Genomic DNA, 16,265 nt, shown 5'->3' on the forward strand with positions numbered 1-16,265 from the left:
GTTCAGCTCTGTGCAGTGCCACATCCCTGGTTATGTTTTTTTTTTACTTTACCATTATATGTCAACCTGTACATTTCAGATCTGTGCAGCACCACATCCCTGGTTATGCTATTTTTTTTTACTTTACCAGTATATGTCAACTTGTACATTTCAGCTCTGCGCAGCACCACATCCCTGGTTATGTTGGTTTTTATTTTACCACTATATGGCAACCTGTACATTTCAGCTCTGTACAGCACCACATCCTTGGTTATGCTATTTTTTCTTACTTTACCACTATACGTCAACTTGTACATTTCAGCTCTGTGCAGCACCCCATCCCTGGTTATTCTATTTTTTACTTTACCACTATGTGTCAGCCTGTACATTTCAGTTCTGTGCAGCACCACATCCCTGGTTATGTTATTTTTTACGTCACCACTACATGACAACCTGTGCATTTCAGCTCTGTGCAGCATGAAATCCCTGGTTATGTTGTTTTTTTATTTTACCACTATATGACAACCTGTAAATTTTAGCTCTGTGCAGAACCACATCCCTGGTTATGTTATTTTTTACTTTACCACTATAAGTTATCCTGTACATTTCAGCTCTGTGCAGCATGACATCCCTGGTTATGTTATTTTATACGTTACCACTATATGACAACCTGTACATTTCAGCTCTGTGCAGCACCAGATCCCTGGTTATGTTATGTTTTACTTTACCACTATAGGACAACCCGTACATTTCAGCTCTGTGCAGCACCACATCCATGGTTATGTTATTTTATACGTTACCACTATGTGACAACCTGTACATTTTAGCTCTGTGCAGCACCAGATCCCTGGTTATGTTATGTTTTACTTTACCACTATATGACAACCCGTACATTTCAGCTCTGTGCAGCACCACATCCCTGGTTATGTTATTTTATACGTTACCACTATATGTCAGCCTGTACATTTCAGCTCTGTGCAGCATGACATCCCTGGTTATGTTATTTTATACGTTACCACTATATGACCACCCGTACATTTCAGCTCTGTGCAGCGCCAGATCCCTGGTTATGTTATTTTTTACTTTACCACTATATGTCAGCCTGTACATTTCAGCTCTGTGCAGCATGACATCCCTGGTTATGTTATTTTATACGTTACCATTATATGACAACCTATACATTTCAGCTCTGTGCAGCACCACATCCCTGGTTGTGTTATTTTTTTACTTTACCACAATATGTTAACCTGTACATTTCAGCTCTGTGCAGCACAACATCCCTGGTCATGTTATTTTTTTACTTTACCACTATATGTCAACCTGTACATTTCAGCTCTGTGCAGCACCACATCCCTGGTTATGTTATTTTTACTTTACCACTATATGTCAACCTGTACATTTCAGCTCTGTGCAGCATGACATCCCTGGTTATGTTATTTTATACGATACCACTATATGACAACCTGTACATTTCAGCTCTGTGCAGCACCGCATCCCTGGTTATGCTATATTTTTTTTTACTTTACCACTATATGTCAACCTGTACATTTCAGCTCTGTGCAGCACAACATCCCTGGTTATGATATATTTTTTTTAATTTACCACTATATGTCAACCTGTACATTTCAGCTTTGTGCAGCACCACATCCCTGGTTATGTTATTTTTACTTTACCACTATATGTCAACCTGTACATTTCAGCTCTGTGCAGCATGACATCCCTGGTTATGTTATTTTATACGATACCACTATATGACAACCTGTACATTTCAGCTCTGTGCAGCACCGCATCCCTGGTTATGCTATATTTTTTTTTACTTTACCACTATATGTCAACCTGTACATTTCAGCTCTGTGCAGCACAACATCCCTGGTTATGATATATATTTTTTTAATTTACCACTATATGTCAACCTGTACATTTCAGCTCTGTGCAACATCACATCCCTGGTTATGTTATTTTTTACTTTACCACTATATGTTAACATGTACATTTTAGCTCTGTGCAGCATGACATCCCTGCTTATGTTATGTTTTACTTTACCACTATATGGCAACCTGTACATTTCTGCTCTGTGCAGCACCATATCCCTCGTTATGTTATTTTTTACTTTACCACTATATGTCAACCTGTACATTTCAGCTTTGTGCAGCACCACATCCCTGGTTATGTTATTTTTTTACTTTACCACTATATCATCCCTGGTTATGTTATTTTTTTACTTTACCACTATATGTTAACCTGTACATTTCAGCTCGGTGCAGCACCACATCCCTGGTTACGTTATTTTTTACTTTACCACTATATGTCAACCTGTACATTTCAGATCTGTGTAGCATGACATCCCTGGTCATGTTTTTTTTTACTTTACCACTATATGTTAACCTGTACATTTCAGATCGGTAGTGCTGATTTTTCCTCCAGAGAGTTCTCAGGCTGATATATCCAGGTAACTTTAGGTGGTTATTCAGACAGTAAGCTTATAAAATAAGCATATTAAATACATATATTAACCGGCAAAATCACTTGACTTAACCGTAGTGAATCTGCTACTCATAACACTGCGAACAGAGTTATATATTATTATATTACTGCGCACTCTGTATAATACTGAGTTTGGGATGGCTATGAAGTGCGATTAAAAAGAAATGAAAGGATAAATATTTTTTAAAAGGACAATAAACAGAATAATGACTCCGCTTGAATGAACATATATGTTCAACATAGATATTGCCAACATTCTAGCTGACAGGTTCAGTGCAAATTTCTCCCCTCCCTCACCCCCACCCCCAAAAGAAGAAATACTTATCCCAGCTGAAAGTAATCTCCCTGTCATCTCAGATGTCCAAGTGAAAGCCGCCCTCAACAAAGCTAAAAACAGAGCATCAATGGGACCTTATGGTATCCCTGGTTGCTTGCTACGTGAACTCCAAGAGGAGCTAAACCCGCACATAAAAATGCTATTTAACCTTAGCCTTACTACAGGATATGTACCTGAACACTGGCGTACAGCAATAGTGGTCCCACTCCACAAAGGGGGTACCTCTACAGACCCTGGGAACTACCGCCCCATAAGCTTAACCAGCCTGGTCTGCAAAGCTATGGAAAAAATCATTATGGAACTCATAAACAGAGACATTGGGGACCTACAGACACTTGACCCCACCCAGTTTGGCTTTGTAAAGGGCAGATCCTGCCTTTTGAACCTTGTTGACTTTTTCAAAACAGTCACTAGAGCCATTGATGAGGGCAAAGCAGTCCATACAGCCTACCTGGACTTGGCTAAGGCCTTCGACACAATACCCCACTCAGGCATCATAGATAAGCTCAACAGCTTAAACGTAAACCCTTATGTCACTAGATGGGTTGCAAACTGGCTAAAGGACAGAACCCATAAAGTTAAAATTGCTGGAGCAATGTCAAACTCAAAGCCAGTCACAAGTGGTGTCCCACAGGGATCTGTCCTGGGACCCCTCTTGTTCGGCATTTATTTCTCAGATGTTAAAGCAAACATGGGAGGGTTGTGGCTAACAAAGTTCGCAGATGACTGCAAACTAGGCGCCATAGTCGATACACCAGCAGACGCATACATCCTACAAAAAGGCCTCACAGAAATGGACAACTGGTGCCAGAGTCATGGCCTTAAACTAAATGCCAAAAAATGTATAGTCATCCCCTTTGGGAAAAACAAAGTACCCACAAATTATCACATAGACAGCAACCCACTGAGTATGGAAAAAGTAATCAGAGACCTAGGGACCCAAGTCGACAGCAACCTCTCATTTGACACCCACGTTGCCAAAGTGGTTAGAAAAACATTCTACCTTGCACACCTTATCATGAAGGGATTCACATCAAGATCCAAGGATGTCATTGTACCCCTATACTCCTCCCTCATCAGACCCATGATTCAGTACAATGCCCCATTTGGTATGTACCTCACCTGGCATTTGCAACAGCTGGAGAGACCACAAAAGTACCTCACCAAGAGGATCAAGGGTCTCCAATATATGTCTTATTCTGACAGACTAAAGAAATTCCAGCTCTATTCAGTAGCATTCCGCCTGCTCAGAGGTGGTCTCTGCCTGACGTACAAGGGCATGTCCAATCAGGAACTGATGGACATGCTCCACCTCAAAAAATCCAAATCCATCAGAACCATGAGAGCTAAAGGCTTAAACCTCGGCACAAGTATGTATAGGACATGCTGGAGGGATAGATTCATAACCCAGAGGCGTCCTATGCTCTGGAACAAGATCCCAGTTCATGTTAGGCAGAGCCCCTCACTGACTCTCTTCAAGAGAAATCTTGATGAGTGGATGGGAGATCGTAAGTTTACCCCAGGGGTCACATCTGTGTCACTACTAGACAGGGGCACAGTAAACTACTTCTATTATATAAGGGGACCTTCACTGTGTCACTACTAGTCAGAGGCACAGTATTCTAAATCTGTGCATTTTTTTTTGTACCATTTCATGGGGTGGCGAAAGCCACATCACTATGGCTAGGCTTACAAATGCCCCAGGGCAGATAGCCTAATACTAAACTATGAAACACTTTCAGAAAACGGCACAGTACGACCACGCATTGAATATTCACGAAGAGACTTGCAAATCTGCATGACTTGTCAATCATGCAAGATTGACATGCCACGTCAGACACCCTTCCTATGCTAATCACTTTCGCTATGCCTATTTCCGGGCAGAAACGCCAGTGGGGGTAGTGTTCTAGTTTGTGTTGACGTTTAGTTTTCTGCAGCAACAGCGAGCTGCTATCAAACTGTTTAACACGGTATACAAACATGCAGTCCAGTTTTCTCCATTATCGTCAAATTTTACTGCTCTTGGAAGTTTTCCCTAATATTGGACATATTAGTCCTACCAAAAGGAAGAACAGCCTACCTTTCCCGAGAAAAAAATATTTGTAATGTTTTTACTGATTTCTATAGACTTGCATCACTTTATGGAAAACCCCATTTGCAAACAAACACACGTGATTTAGGTTCCTGAACATGTCCCTACATGTTGTCGCTGCACAACGGAAGTTAGTTGGTCTGGACCACTCTAATATCACGAATGGGGGTCTGCTAAATTCACATTTTCTTTGCGTTAATCTTCTTTGTGTCATGCTTCTAAGCTGATAAACAGACCCCAGAGAATCGTGTATTCTATTACAGATTATCATTTTTAAACCGCAATCCTTGATATTTTTTAGATTTCTACATTCTCTTTAGTATCGCCATCATATACTATGTATGCGGAGACGGTACCATTAAGAGTGAAGGGGGTTAACAAACAATCTTTCTTTTATTGTTAACTGCATGCGTTCTTTTTCGTAATATAGAAAACTCAGTTTTATTCTACACGTATTTTACTCGAAATGTTTGGATTTAGAGGATACTGCCTTTTTTGAGACTTAGGCGGTGGTCTGGTGAAATGGTTTCGCCTTAATAGCATAATGGTACGTTCCCAGGCGTACTGTTTCCTTTCTTTTCATACGCGGAGCCGCCGCCATGAGGTAAACGTGGTTACCTGACTTATTGGAGTATAATTAAGTTGTTGTGTTGAGTCTTTTAATTTACAATATTTGTTCTATTTACTCGCCTGACTGTTTTGGGATATAGTTCTAGCTAGGGGGGAAAGGCTTTGTTGATGTTTTTTATACAGTGCTATTTTCGGCCTTCAGGTCTGTGGTGTAGTGGGGCCCTTAAGCGAATGGCTGTACGTGGGATTTTTTTTTTTGTTAAAGTGGATATCGTGTTGGGAAACGGGTCTTGATAAAGTGGATTGCAGTGTAGTATTTATAGCGTACTGTACTTTCCAGTAGTTATGCACTTAAATTATCCCCCGTGTTTATTGGTGTCTTGATGGGTTTTTCCTCTTAATATTGTGACTCTACCTGTCTTGAATAACTGAGCTGCTCGTGTGCATTACTCCTATTTTTGTGGAGTGGGCTGTCATTATTTCAGTTATGTTTAACTTGATAAGTTTAAAAACTGAAAGGCATTTCTCTGGTCCAGTTTTTTACAGGGTTGTAATCAGTAGAATGAGTCGTACGTTTGTTTGTAACTGCTTTGCCTGATTCTCATTTGCTAATTGGCTGTCTGCGTGTTGCTGTCAAGTATGCATTGCTCTAGTTTACTTTGTATTCACAGCGTCTGTAGTTTTTGGGTCCTTAGAGGAGTTTCAGTACTTTAATCGTAGTGTTTTAATGGATGCAATTAGCTATGTGTGAGAGTTGAGGCATATACCTATCCACATACTGATATCTGTGCACATTGGATTTGAGGGGTGACACTCGATTTGGTTGCGTAAAAAATGGAAGCTCATGGGTACAGGGAAGGGAATGTCTTGTCTGTAATTTCCTTTGGTTTGTCAAATCGTGGTGTAGTACTAGGGGTATCGTTACAAAACATCGCCGCTAAATCGATGTATCAATTGGAATGAGAAGGTGTGTGTGCGTGTCGGAAGTTCATGTGTTTTTAGTGATATGTATTGTAGATCTGCTTTCTAATGTTCTTAAATACTGGGGGTGCAGAGCAGGATATTTCACAGTTGTCTCCATACCGCTATTTGACTTGCCAAGGAATGTCCCAATAGGCAAATTAAGGCTTAGGGGAGTCAAACCCTTTACCGCATGATTCTGCTTGTTGGTAGCTTATATTTGTATTTATCGCTGGACTTCAGTCTGTGACACCATGAACTCTAATCTGCAGTCTCACAACATCCATCTAGTAGTGTAGGTGGTCACTTTTATAATTGAGTAGACGCTGTATGATTCGGTCAATGCAATGTTATATGGGTGACTACCGGTTTCCTAAATGACTAGTGGTAACGCATATTTGTCTGTGGAGTGTTGTGTGCTCACTTGTATGTCTACATACCCGTGTAGACACAACTGCACTAAGTCATTGCGTATCTAAACCTAGTCGGTGCAGAACAGACTGTGTAGCAGTTACTATTGGCACTGTAGTGGTTCAGGTGTTTTACATGTTTCTGATTTTCAGTCTTTGTTGCTTGTTTTTGTCTTCGTAATGCAGCCAGTGGTTAATGGGGTAGGTTTTTGTTCAATATTTATTTGGGTGTTTATGCAACTATGCTTAAACCAATATTGGTTAGGTATTGTTTATGCAGTTAAGCAGTTATGCTTATTTGTATATGTAGTTAAACTGACTTAGTGCTCTGTATACACTGACTTAGTGCAGCTCTGTATACACGGGTATTTAAACCTATTCAGTTCAGAACAGACTAGCAGTTGTTACTGTTAAGCACTGTAGTGGGTCAGGTGTCTTAAATGTTTCGATCTTTCAGTGTTGCTTATTCTTGTGGTGTTCTAATTACAGACATGGTTAATGGGGTAGGTTTTTGTTCGATATTGGCTGGGTATTGTTTATGCTTGATGAAACCCAGGAGCAGTTAAGTTGTATGACATGGCTGTTAAAAATCAGCTAACCTAATTTGTAGCAGATATTTTGACTTTTATAGTGATTACATTTTAGTTGACTTTTACAGTAACTTTGTGTGGCTTTAAAAAGTATTGCATTTTTGTACCTTGATAAGAGGGCAAGGAGAAAGGCTCCACAAAATGACTAAAGCAGTTGCTGTATACAGTAGAAGTTATTATGGTGATGGGCTGTACACACAGCAACACTGACAGTAAAAGTTGTGATGCTGAGTTTTTCATACACAGTCTCGGAAGAGCTGTACTGCAAAAACCATTAGAATTGAAATGCCGTCTGGCAGTTGGAAACACATTTGAGCTGCTTTACCTTAATCTGTAGTGGAAGTATGTGGGGATACCATTGGATAATTTGGAAGTGGGTATTGCAGAGGAAAACCCCATCTGTTTGACTGGACTGAAGCTTAAGGAACAGTATGTATCAGCATTATTAAGCACCGTGATTGAGTAAAAAAAAAAAATCAAAATTGTACACTTTTTACGGATATGGAAATAGAAATTTATAGATAAGAAACGTGTTTAACTTTAAGATTGTAAATTAGGATTTCTGTGACTATAAAATTGTTAGTGTGGCATAACATGACATCGGACCATTCTGTGATTACTTTGTCTGTTGCAGGGTTGAGTGGGAATATTTTATCCTGGTAATCATTGGGGAGGGTTAAAGCACAGAGCTTTCATCTGTTATCCTGTTTTGCGAAGACGTTTTTGTAGTTGGATGTAATGCCAGAAGCTTGGCTTCAGTAGCTGAGTAAAGACTGTATTGGAAGAGACAGTCTTACAGCAGAAATCCAGTTAAGTTCAAGACTCTGAAGTATGTTATCACACAAGTTCAGAAATGGTAAATTGCAGTCTAAAGTTTTGTATTTGGCCTTTTGATAAACGAAGGGTTTAGTGGATTAAAGATGGTAGACATCTGGAAAGTGTCTATTCTCTTATTTTATGATTAGGGTTGCAAGCTCCAAGACTAATGTAGACTTTTGGAAAGTGTCCTTTCCCTTGAACAACTTTTTTTTTTTTTTTGTATTCGGTGACAAATCTGTTTAAGGAAAAAATGGAAGAGGGTTTACATTGACTATTTTAAGCAACCGCTACAAATGTTTTTAAAAGCAGCTTTGACTTGCTGTGTGCATCACTGCAAGTGAAATGTTGGGGAGCAGCTACAAGTTAAATTGACCATTTTTAAAGCGTACACTTCTAAGTATCTTAAGGATTGCACATTTGTTGTATGGAAATTCCTTCTGTGAAGAAAACTATCGCTAAACGAAAATGTCTTTTTAGTAGTATACCCTGTTGCAGTTATTTCTGAGGGGGTACTCTTATCAAGTTTTTCAGTGGTGGACAGACTAGTCAAATAAGCACCAATATCTATATTTGGGTTCATGGCCAGAAGGCTGTTCCAAGTGTGATCTTGTGAAACCTGGTCTTACATTACCGTGGGAATTATTGGTGCTTATATTAACATGAATCAGGCTGCACAGGTATATGTTGGGGTGGGTTGTGTAATCAAATGGGGCGCACATGCATTCTTCGCTTCTGAATAGGAAAACTGTTCCACATAATTGATATTCTGTGATGCATGTCTACAGAAGACTAGGTTTGACTCCTGACTGTCTTGGTTGGCAACCTTTGCACCAGCTGCTAGGCAGATGTAAGGTTGCAACTAGTTCTGTGGTACGGGATTTTATACTGTCAGTCCTCATTTGCCTACTGTGACCTTGAGCATGTAACCTGACCTGTCATTGCTTCTGGGTTGCACCTGAGAAGGGACTGTCCATTGGTCCTACCTGGTTAACAAAAAAAAAAAAAGCGGTACATTGAGTGAAGCAGCCACTCTGGCCTAATAGTGCCCAATACAGTGGAATGTTTGGGTCCTTGCATCTGGAATTCATGCATTTCTGTGTAACCTGTGGGGGGTAAAAACTTCCTTGCAGTGGTGAAAATATGTGGTCAAAAGATTAATTGTGGATATATGTTTCTAGGTCTCTCAACTATGGGCTAAATCTTTTTTTGGGGGGGGTGTTGTGGTAGTTGCAAAGGGAGTCGTGCTTACCCGAGATAGTTGTGCATTACACATTTCTTGGTATTTGGTGCACATTTTTTGGTATTTGGTTTTCATGTGTGCTTTCAGTACTTGCTGTGTTTGGGACAAGTCCTCTTGCAGAGTGCTGGTGTCCTTTATGGAGTTTATGGCAACAAACATTTAAGCTCTGACTTCTCTAAGAAATGTCAGATCATGACAGGTTTATTGAAGTGTTACACCCACCTTTATGTTTGTAAGCTATTTTGTGGTCTATTACTCCCAGCTAAATCTGCCTATATGCATCTGTGCTGCTGGAATGTGGCATGGTGTCGAATGCCTTTGCATATGTAGGTGCAGTAATTTTGCTCTCCATTAGCTCTGATTATGCAAGAGGTCTGCCCTGTTGTGGTAATAAGAAGCTATTTGAATTTTCTTGAATTCCGTGAATTGAGTTAGTTAGGAAAACAGTAACATTGTTTACTTCTGTTTTGAGTAATGTTTGTAGCAGAATGTAGAGCAGCGAGGGGAGGGTTGCTTTCAGTTTTGTCAGATGTAACTGTTGGGTGCCTGTAGTTGCTTTTAATTCGTAAATATTCACACAAGTCTCTGTAGATGTCAGATTGAGTACTAAACCTGGGTGTTCTTACTGAGCTTATGAGTAACCTTGTATGTGGATCTTGTGCTCTTTGCCACCCCTAACAAACCTACAATACTGTGTATGTTTGTGACAAGGTTGTTCTTTTTCAGCCCACTCTTTTAAAAAGTTGACTGCTGGGCGGCGCATTGGTGCAGCGGTTAATGCTGTCGCCTCACAGCAAGAGGTTCTCTGGTTCGATTCTCTGCTGGGGTGCCTTCTGTGTGGAGTTTGCATGGATCTGTGGAACCTAGTCGGACTTTCCCAGTCAACAAATGTTAAATAAAATAAATATTTTGCATTGTAGGTTAATGGTCTTGTTAGCGTTGTGTGGTTGTCTTCAGTGTTTGGGTAAAATTCTAAGCGGTGCCGTGCACCACTGTGGAAGGTGCTCTTAAACCAGTTTACCTCACATCCAGAGTTTAGATGTTAGTTTAAACCAGAGAAGGGCATGGTTAACTGCTTCAAATGGCTGTGGTCATGTTTTGTAAATTCACCAGCTGTGAATATTGCATTGGTTCATGTTGCATATGATATTGGTTATAAAGTATGACATAGCCGTTCTGTTAAAGCAGTAGTTTTTCAAAATGGGTGGTGTAGATTTTTTTCCTAGTTGCAGGCTAGAAGCAGTACAGATGACTTGATATTCTGTGCATTTCAATAAATTAGGATTTGAGTCGTACCTTGGTCTGTGACAACTGCATACTGAAATCAAGTCATGGTAATAGGGGTACTACCCTGATCACGATTGACAATCTAGGCACAGCCAATGTGAAGAAATTTACAAGCATGGAGTAATCACAGAAGGTGGGAAATCCTGTAGAGAATTAAAGGATAAAAAATGTAATCCTGTAGAGAATTAAAGGATAAAAAATGTGAATTTTAGTAGTAAATGGGATGTCCAATCGAAAAGCACTTGCAGTTGAGAGTTTTAGTGGAGCTCTCTTGCTATCCTCTGAAAGTGAGGAAAGAGAAGATGACTTTATGTGTGGGGGGGGGGGGGGCAGCAGTGTGTGGATGCAAGAATGGATCTTATATTTTTTACTGGGAGAAGGCGAATGGATGGATTGCCTGGAATGCCACTTCAAGTGGACTGCTTTGGGGCTTTGCTCACAAGTGATGGCAGCTAGCTGACTGCCAAATGACTCTGCCCAGGCAGTGTACTACACTGAGTAAGTTATAAGACAAGTTTCATAGCCTTGCTCTCTTGTCTGGGTCATGGGCTTTTTAGGTTCTAATGTAGAGGAGTGCAGATGAGGTCCTTTTTATTAGGTTACTGGCCTGACTAATGGAGGGAAAGCTGTTGCTCTCAGCTGAGTTGTCTTTAGGGTGGCTCTGCTTTACTTTTGCAGCTTTTTAGGTTCTAATGTAGAGGAGTGCAGATGAGGTCCTTTTTATTAGGTTACTGGCCTGACTAATGGAGGGAAAGCTGTTGCTCTCAGCTGAGTTGTCTTTAGGGTGGCTCTGCTTTACTTTACAAGGTCGACTTTTCACAGTCGAAATTCATATAGCCGAGACCATATGATCGACTTTTGAAAAGCTGAACATGTAAGTAAACACAAATGAACATTTACCTAGGGTCCCTGCACCCCTGTGTGGGACTCCACCCCCTAACCTAAATATACCAACTCCAAGATGGCGCTACAGTGCGGAAGAGGATTCTGCACTGTACGGAGATGGCTGTTCCCAGTGGTCTGCTTTTCAAAGTCTATCATATGGTCTCGGCCATATGAATTTCGACTTTGTGAAAAGTTGACCATGTCAAGGGAGGTATGCCTTCTGTGTGCAGTATAACAGCCAAATCCACTAGTAACATGATGTAGGACATGCTGAGGACATTGTGTCCCAGATTGTTGAAGATCCCATAATCTGAACCACTGCTGTAGTGGCAGGTCTTGTTACTAGCATGGATTAAGCGTAATGGACCTTTATTTTTTAGGGAGTGGTTTAAGGCTGTACCAGTGGGCAAAATATTTTCATTTTGGCTGCAAGTGGTTCAGGGAATACTATGTAATTGTGATATGGGATAGTTTGGTACTTTTTTTTTTTTTTAGGTTTATACTAGACTAGGCGATCTGCCCTAAGGCATTTATAAGCCTAGCCCAGAGTTTTTGTGGCTTACGCCATCCCTTATGTTAAAAAATACTGTGCCCATTAGTTTGTTGTGCCTCTGTCCAGCAGTGACAGAGATGATTCCCGGGGTAAACCTAGGATCTCCCATCCACCGGTCAAGATTTCCCTTGAACAGAGCCAGCGAGGTGCTCTGCCTCACATGGACTGGGATTTTATTCCACAACATAGGGAGTCTCTGGGTGACAAATATATCCCTCCAGCATGTCCTATTTATATCCGTGCTAAGGTTTAAGTCGCTTGCTCTAGTGGATCTGGTAGATTTGGATTTTTTGAGGTGGAGCATGTCCATTAATTCCGGGTTGGACATGGCCTTGTATGTCAGGCACAGGTAACCTCTGAGCAGACTGTATGTGACTGAATAGAGCTGGAGTTTCTTCACTCTGGCAGCATATGACAGATTTTGGAGTCCCTTTATCCTTTTGGTGAGGAACTTTTGGGGTCTCTCCAATTGCTGCAGGTGTCGGGTGAGATACATCCCAAATGGGGCATTGTACTCTATCATTGGTCTGATAAGTGAAGGGTCTGATAAGTGAAGAGTGCAGGGGAACAATGACCTCACTTGATCTGGATGTGAATCCCTTCATGATCAGGTGGGCAATGTAGAAGGTTTTTCTAACCACTTTAGCAATGTGAGCGTCAAAAGAAAGGCCACTGTCAACCTGGGTCCCCAGGTCCCTGACCACCTCTTCTGTGCTTAGTGGATTGCCACCTATATGGTAGCTTGGGGTTGCCTTGTTTTTCCCGAAGGGTATGACTATACATTTTTTGGCATTTAACTTCAGGCCATGGCTCCGGCACCAGCTATCAGTTTCCGTGAGACCCCTCTGAAGGATATCTGTGTCCGATGTACTTTCCACTATGGCTCCCAGTTTGCAGTCATCTGCAAACTGTCAGCCATAGTCCTCCTATGTTAGCCTGTACTTCTGAGAAGTAGATGCCGAACAGGGGGCCAAGGACTGAGCCCTGTGGGACACCACTTGTGACCGGCTTGGAGTCTGACATGGCGCCAGCTACTCCCACCCTGTGGGTTCTGTCCTTTAGCCAGTTTGCAACCCATCTTGTGACATATGGATTTACATTTAAGCTGGTAAGTTTCTCTCTAATACCAGAGTGGGGCATTGTGTCGAAAGCTTTTGCAAGGTCAAGGTAGGCTGTATGGACTGCCTTTCCCTCATCAATGGCCTTGGTGACTGTTTCGAAGAAGTCGACCAAGTTCAAAAGGCATGATCTGCCCTTGACAAAGCCAAACTGGGTCGGGTCCAATGTCTGCAAGTCCCCTATGTCTTTGAGTTCCATTATGATCCTCTCCATAGCTTTGCAGACCAGGCTTGTTAAGCTTATGGGGCGGTAATTACCAGGGTCCGTAGAGGCACTGCCTTTGTGGAGTGGGACCACAGTTGCCGTACGCCACTCCTTGGGCACGTATCCTGTGGTAAGGCTAAGATTAAACAGCTGCCTTATGTGAGGGTTTAGTTCCTCCATTGAGTTCGTGTAGCACACAGCCGGGGACACCATCCGGTCCCATTGATGCTGTGTTTTCTGCTTGAGAGAGCAGCTTTCACCTGCGCATTGGAGATGTCTGGGAGGCTGCACTCCGCTGGGATAGTTATCTCTCCTTTTGGGGGGGAGAGGGGGGTGAAGTTTGCACTGCACCGGTCTGCCAGTATGTTGGCAATGTCTGTGGGTTCAGTGATTTTTGTATCATTTTGGATTAATTCTGAGCATATCTGGGAGTTTCCACCCAGGTTTCTAACATAGCTGAAGAAGGCCTTATGATTCTTTTGTATCTATGGCAATTTTTCTCTCAAAGTTGGCCTTGGATGATTTTATGAGTGCTCGTATTTTTTTACTAAATAATCAAATGTGTCCTCTCTTATGGATTTTGCTCTATCATGTAACAGCTTTCTCATCTTATTGTAAAGTTTGTTTATGGCTGGGGTCCACCAGACTGGACGTTTGCCCTTGGTGGAAAGTCTTGGTTTTATTGGGGATTGCCTGATCCATGCAGTCCTGGAGGTGTTCGTAGAAGGCATTTGTAAGGGCTTCCGCAGCTTGGGTTCTGGTTTCCACTGGCTCGGGGGCCTTGAAGGATACCACACCAGTCTTGAGTAGTGTGAAGTTTGCTTTAGAGAAGTTTTCACTGTGGTCTTTTTTGTTTGGGGTGGGGGCGGGATGTGGATATCCAGTGAGATTAGTTTATGATCTGATCTCACCAATGAGGGATATACTTCCGGTGTGGAGCATTTTGTCCCCATGTTTGTGATGATGAGATCTAGTATATTTTCTCCTCTTGTGGGAATGGTGACTAGTTGTTCCATGGCATTTGAATTTATGAACTCCAGGAACCTTTGGGCTAGAAAGTTTGGGCTTGAGTAATGTTCCCAGTCTATATTCGGGTAGTTGAAGTCACCCAATATAATGGTGTTTGGAGATAATACCCTCCAGTGTCTTCAGGAAGGCTGTGTGGGGTTCCTGAGTTTGAGAGGGTGGCCTGTAGCATGCTACAAATTGTACAGCAGTTTTCCCTATGGTTAATTGCACCTGGATGGTTTCCGATGCTTCGTGCGTTGCCACCAACCTGGAGGTGTGGGTATCCTTGATGAATATGGATACACCCCCTCCTTTTGTGGTGTGGTCCAGGTTTTGGGGCCGGAACGCATGATATGAGGTAAAACCTGATAGTGCCGGGGTGCTCTCAGGAGCCTTGAACCAGGTTTCTGTCACAGCACAGACATCGATGTTCTCCATACTGAGAGTCTCGAGTGCGTGCATTTTGAGATTTAGACTTCTGGCATTGAGCAGCATTACCCTTAGTTTCTTCCCATTTTTGTTTTCTAGGGTGGTAGGCTTAGAATTTGAGCCTTGCCTAAAAAAGGCACTATGGCGGGTGGCAAGAGCCTTAGCCAATATCCGGAATCCCAGGGGTGACAGGTGCAAGCCGTCCCTTGCGAAGCAGCGTGACTTGTCAAGCATGTCATCCCAGGCAGACAGACACTGGATCCCCTTTGAATGACACCAGAAATTAAGCCAATTGTTAAAGCTGATCATCTTGTGTCTATGTTGTGGCATCATTCTTGGTGAAGGAAGGGATGCTGCTCAGGGTCATACCTGCCTGGGCTACATAATCGGAGAGCTCCTCTGTCTCCATGTAGTCCAGGGAGGTACATCTCAGGTCGTTCACACCAGCATGGACAACGACTGTCATATTTGTACTTGCTGTGGAGTGACCAGAGTGCTTGCGTTGTGGCGGATTCTTGCGCCCGATAGGCAGCTTACTGTGACCCTCTCCTTGTTCAGCCTGGTGAGTGGGACGTCAGTGTCTGACTATGGAGTCGCCTACGACAAGTATGTTTGGTGTTGTATTTGGCCTTAAGGGCTGTGACTGCTTTGCACACTGATTTTGTGTTTTATGTGTTGCCTGTGGTGTGTCATGAGGTGGCGGTTGCTTGGGTGTATGCTTTGGAGGCCTCTGCTGTTTGGGTAAATTTTTGTTCAGAGCCTCCGAGTATGTCTTTTTGCGTGTTTGTGTTTGATTCATTGTTGTGATAGCTTTATGTGAGACTGGTTTTGTGGTGTGTGTAGTTGCCTTCTCCTCCTGTCTGGTCTTGCCAGTCCTGAGTTGAGAGAGCTCAGCCTCCAGTTTGGCTAAATAGCTGCATCTCTCGCAAGTATTTGTGTTGTGGGAGGAGGAGAGGGTTGTCTGTGTACACGAGGCAATTGTAACATTTGCCTCAATATTCCCAGATTCACCACCTGGACAGGAGAGGACGCCAGCATCTGGCCCTTCGACATGCTAGAGAAATTAAGAAGTTTGGAGTGTAACTGAATGAGAGAGGACTTGGTAAGGAAGTGGGTACTCCTGGGGGGGGGGGGTTCGCTAGTGAGGGACTTTGTATAATACAGAAGTGCTAAGCCTGAAAAGATACGTGCTGAGCTTTTTTTTTTTTTTTTTCTCAAAAAAAAAAAAAAATAGGAACAAGTGCTGCGCTTTTTAGTTGAGGGATATACTGTTTAGATTACTAGTAGAGCAGTTCTAAG

The 16,265-nt window shown here is 42.2% G+C and overlaps 1 protein-coding gene across 1 annotated transcript in view; it reads left to right on the forward strand.

Moving 5' to 3' along the window:
- The first annotated feature begins 5,352 nt into the window (after window positions 1-5,352).
- Window positions 5,353-16,265, forward strand: part of RPL19 (ribosomal protein L19) — a 46,298-nt gene continuing 35,385 nt past the window's right edge. The window contains exon 1 of the mRNA XM_044055379.1: window positions 5,353-5,496. Coding sequence (XP_043911314.1) covers window positions 5,492-5,496 — 5 coding nt within the window. The 5' untranslated portion in view covers window positions 5,353-5,491. The remainder of the gene's footprint in view (window positions 5,497-16,265) is intronic.

The sequence above is a fragment of the Protopterus annectens genome, chromosome 13.part0 (assembly GCF_019279795.1).
Source record: "Protopterus annectens isolate FY-2018-M chromosome 13.part0, PAN1.0, whole genome shotgun sequence".
NCBI lineage: Eukaryota > Metazoa > Chordata > Ceratodontiformes > Protopteridae > Protopterus > Protopterus annectens.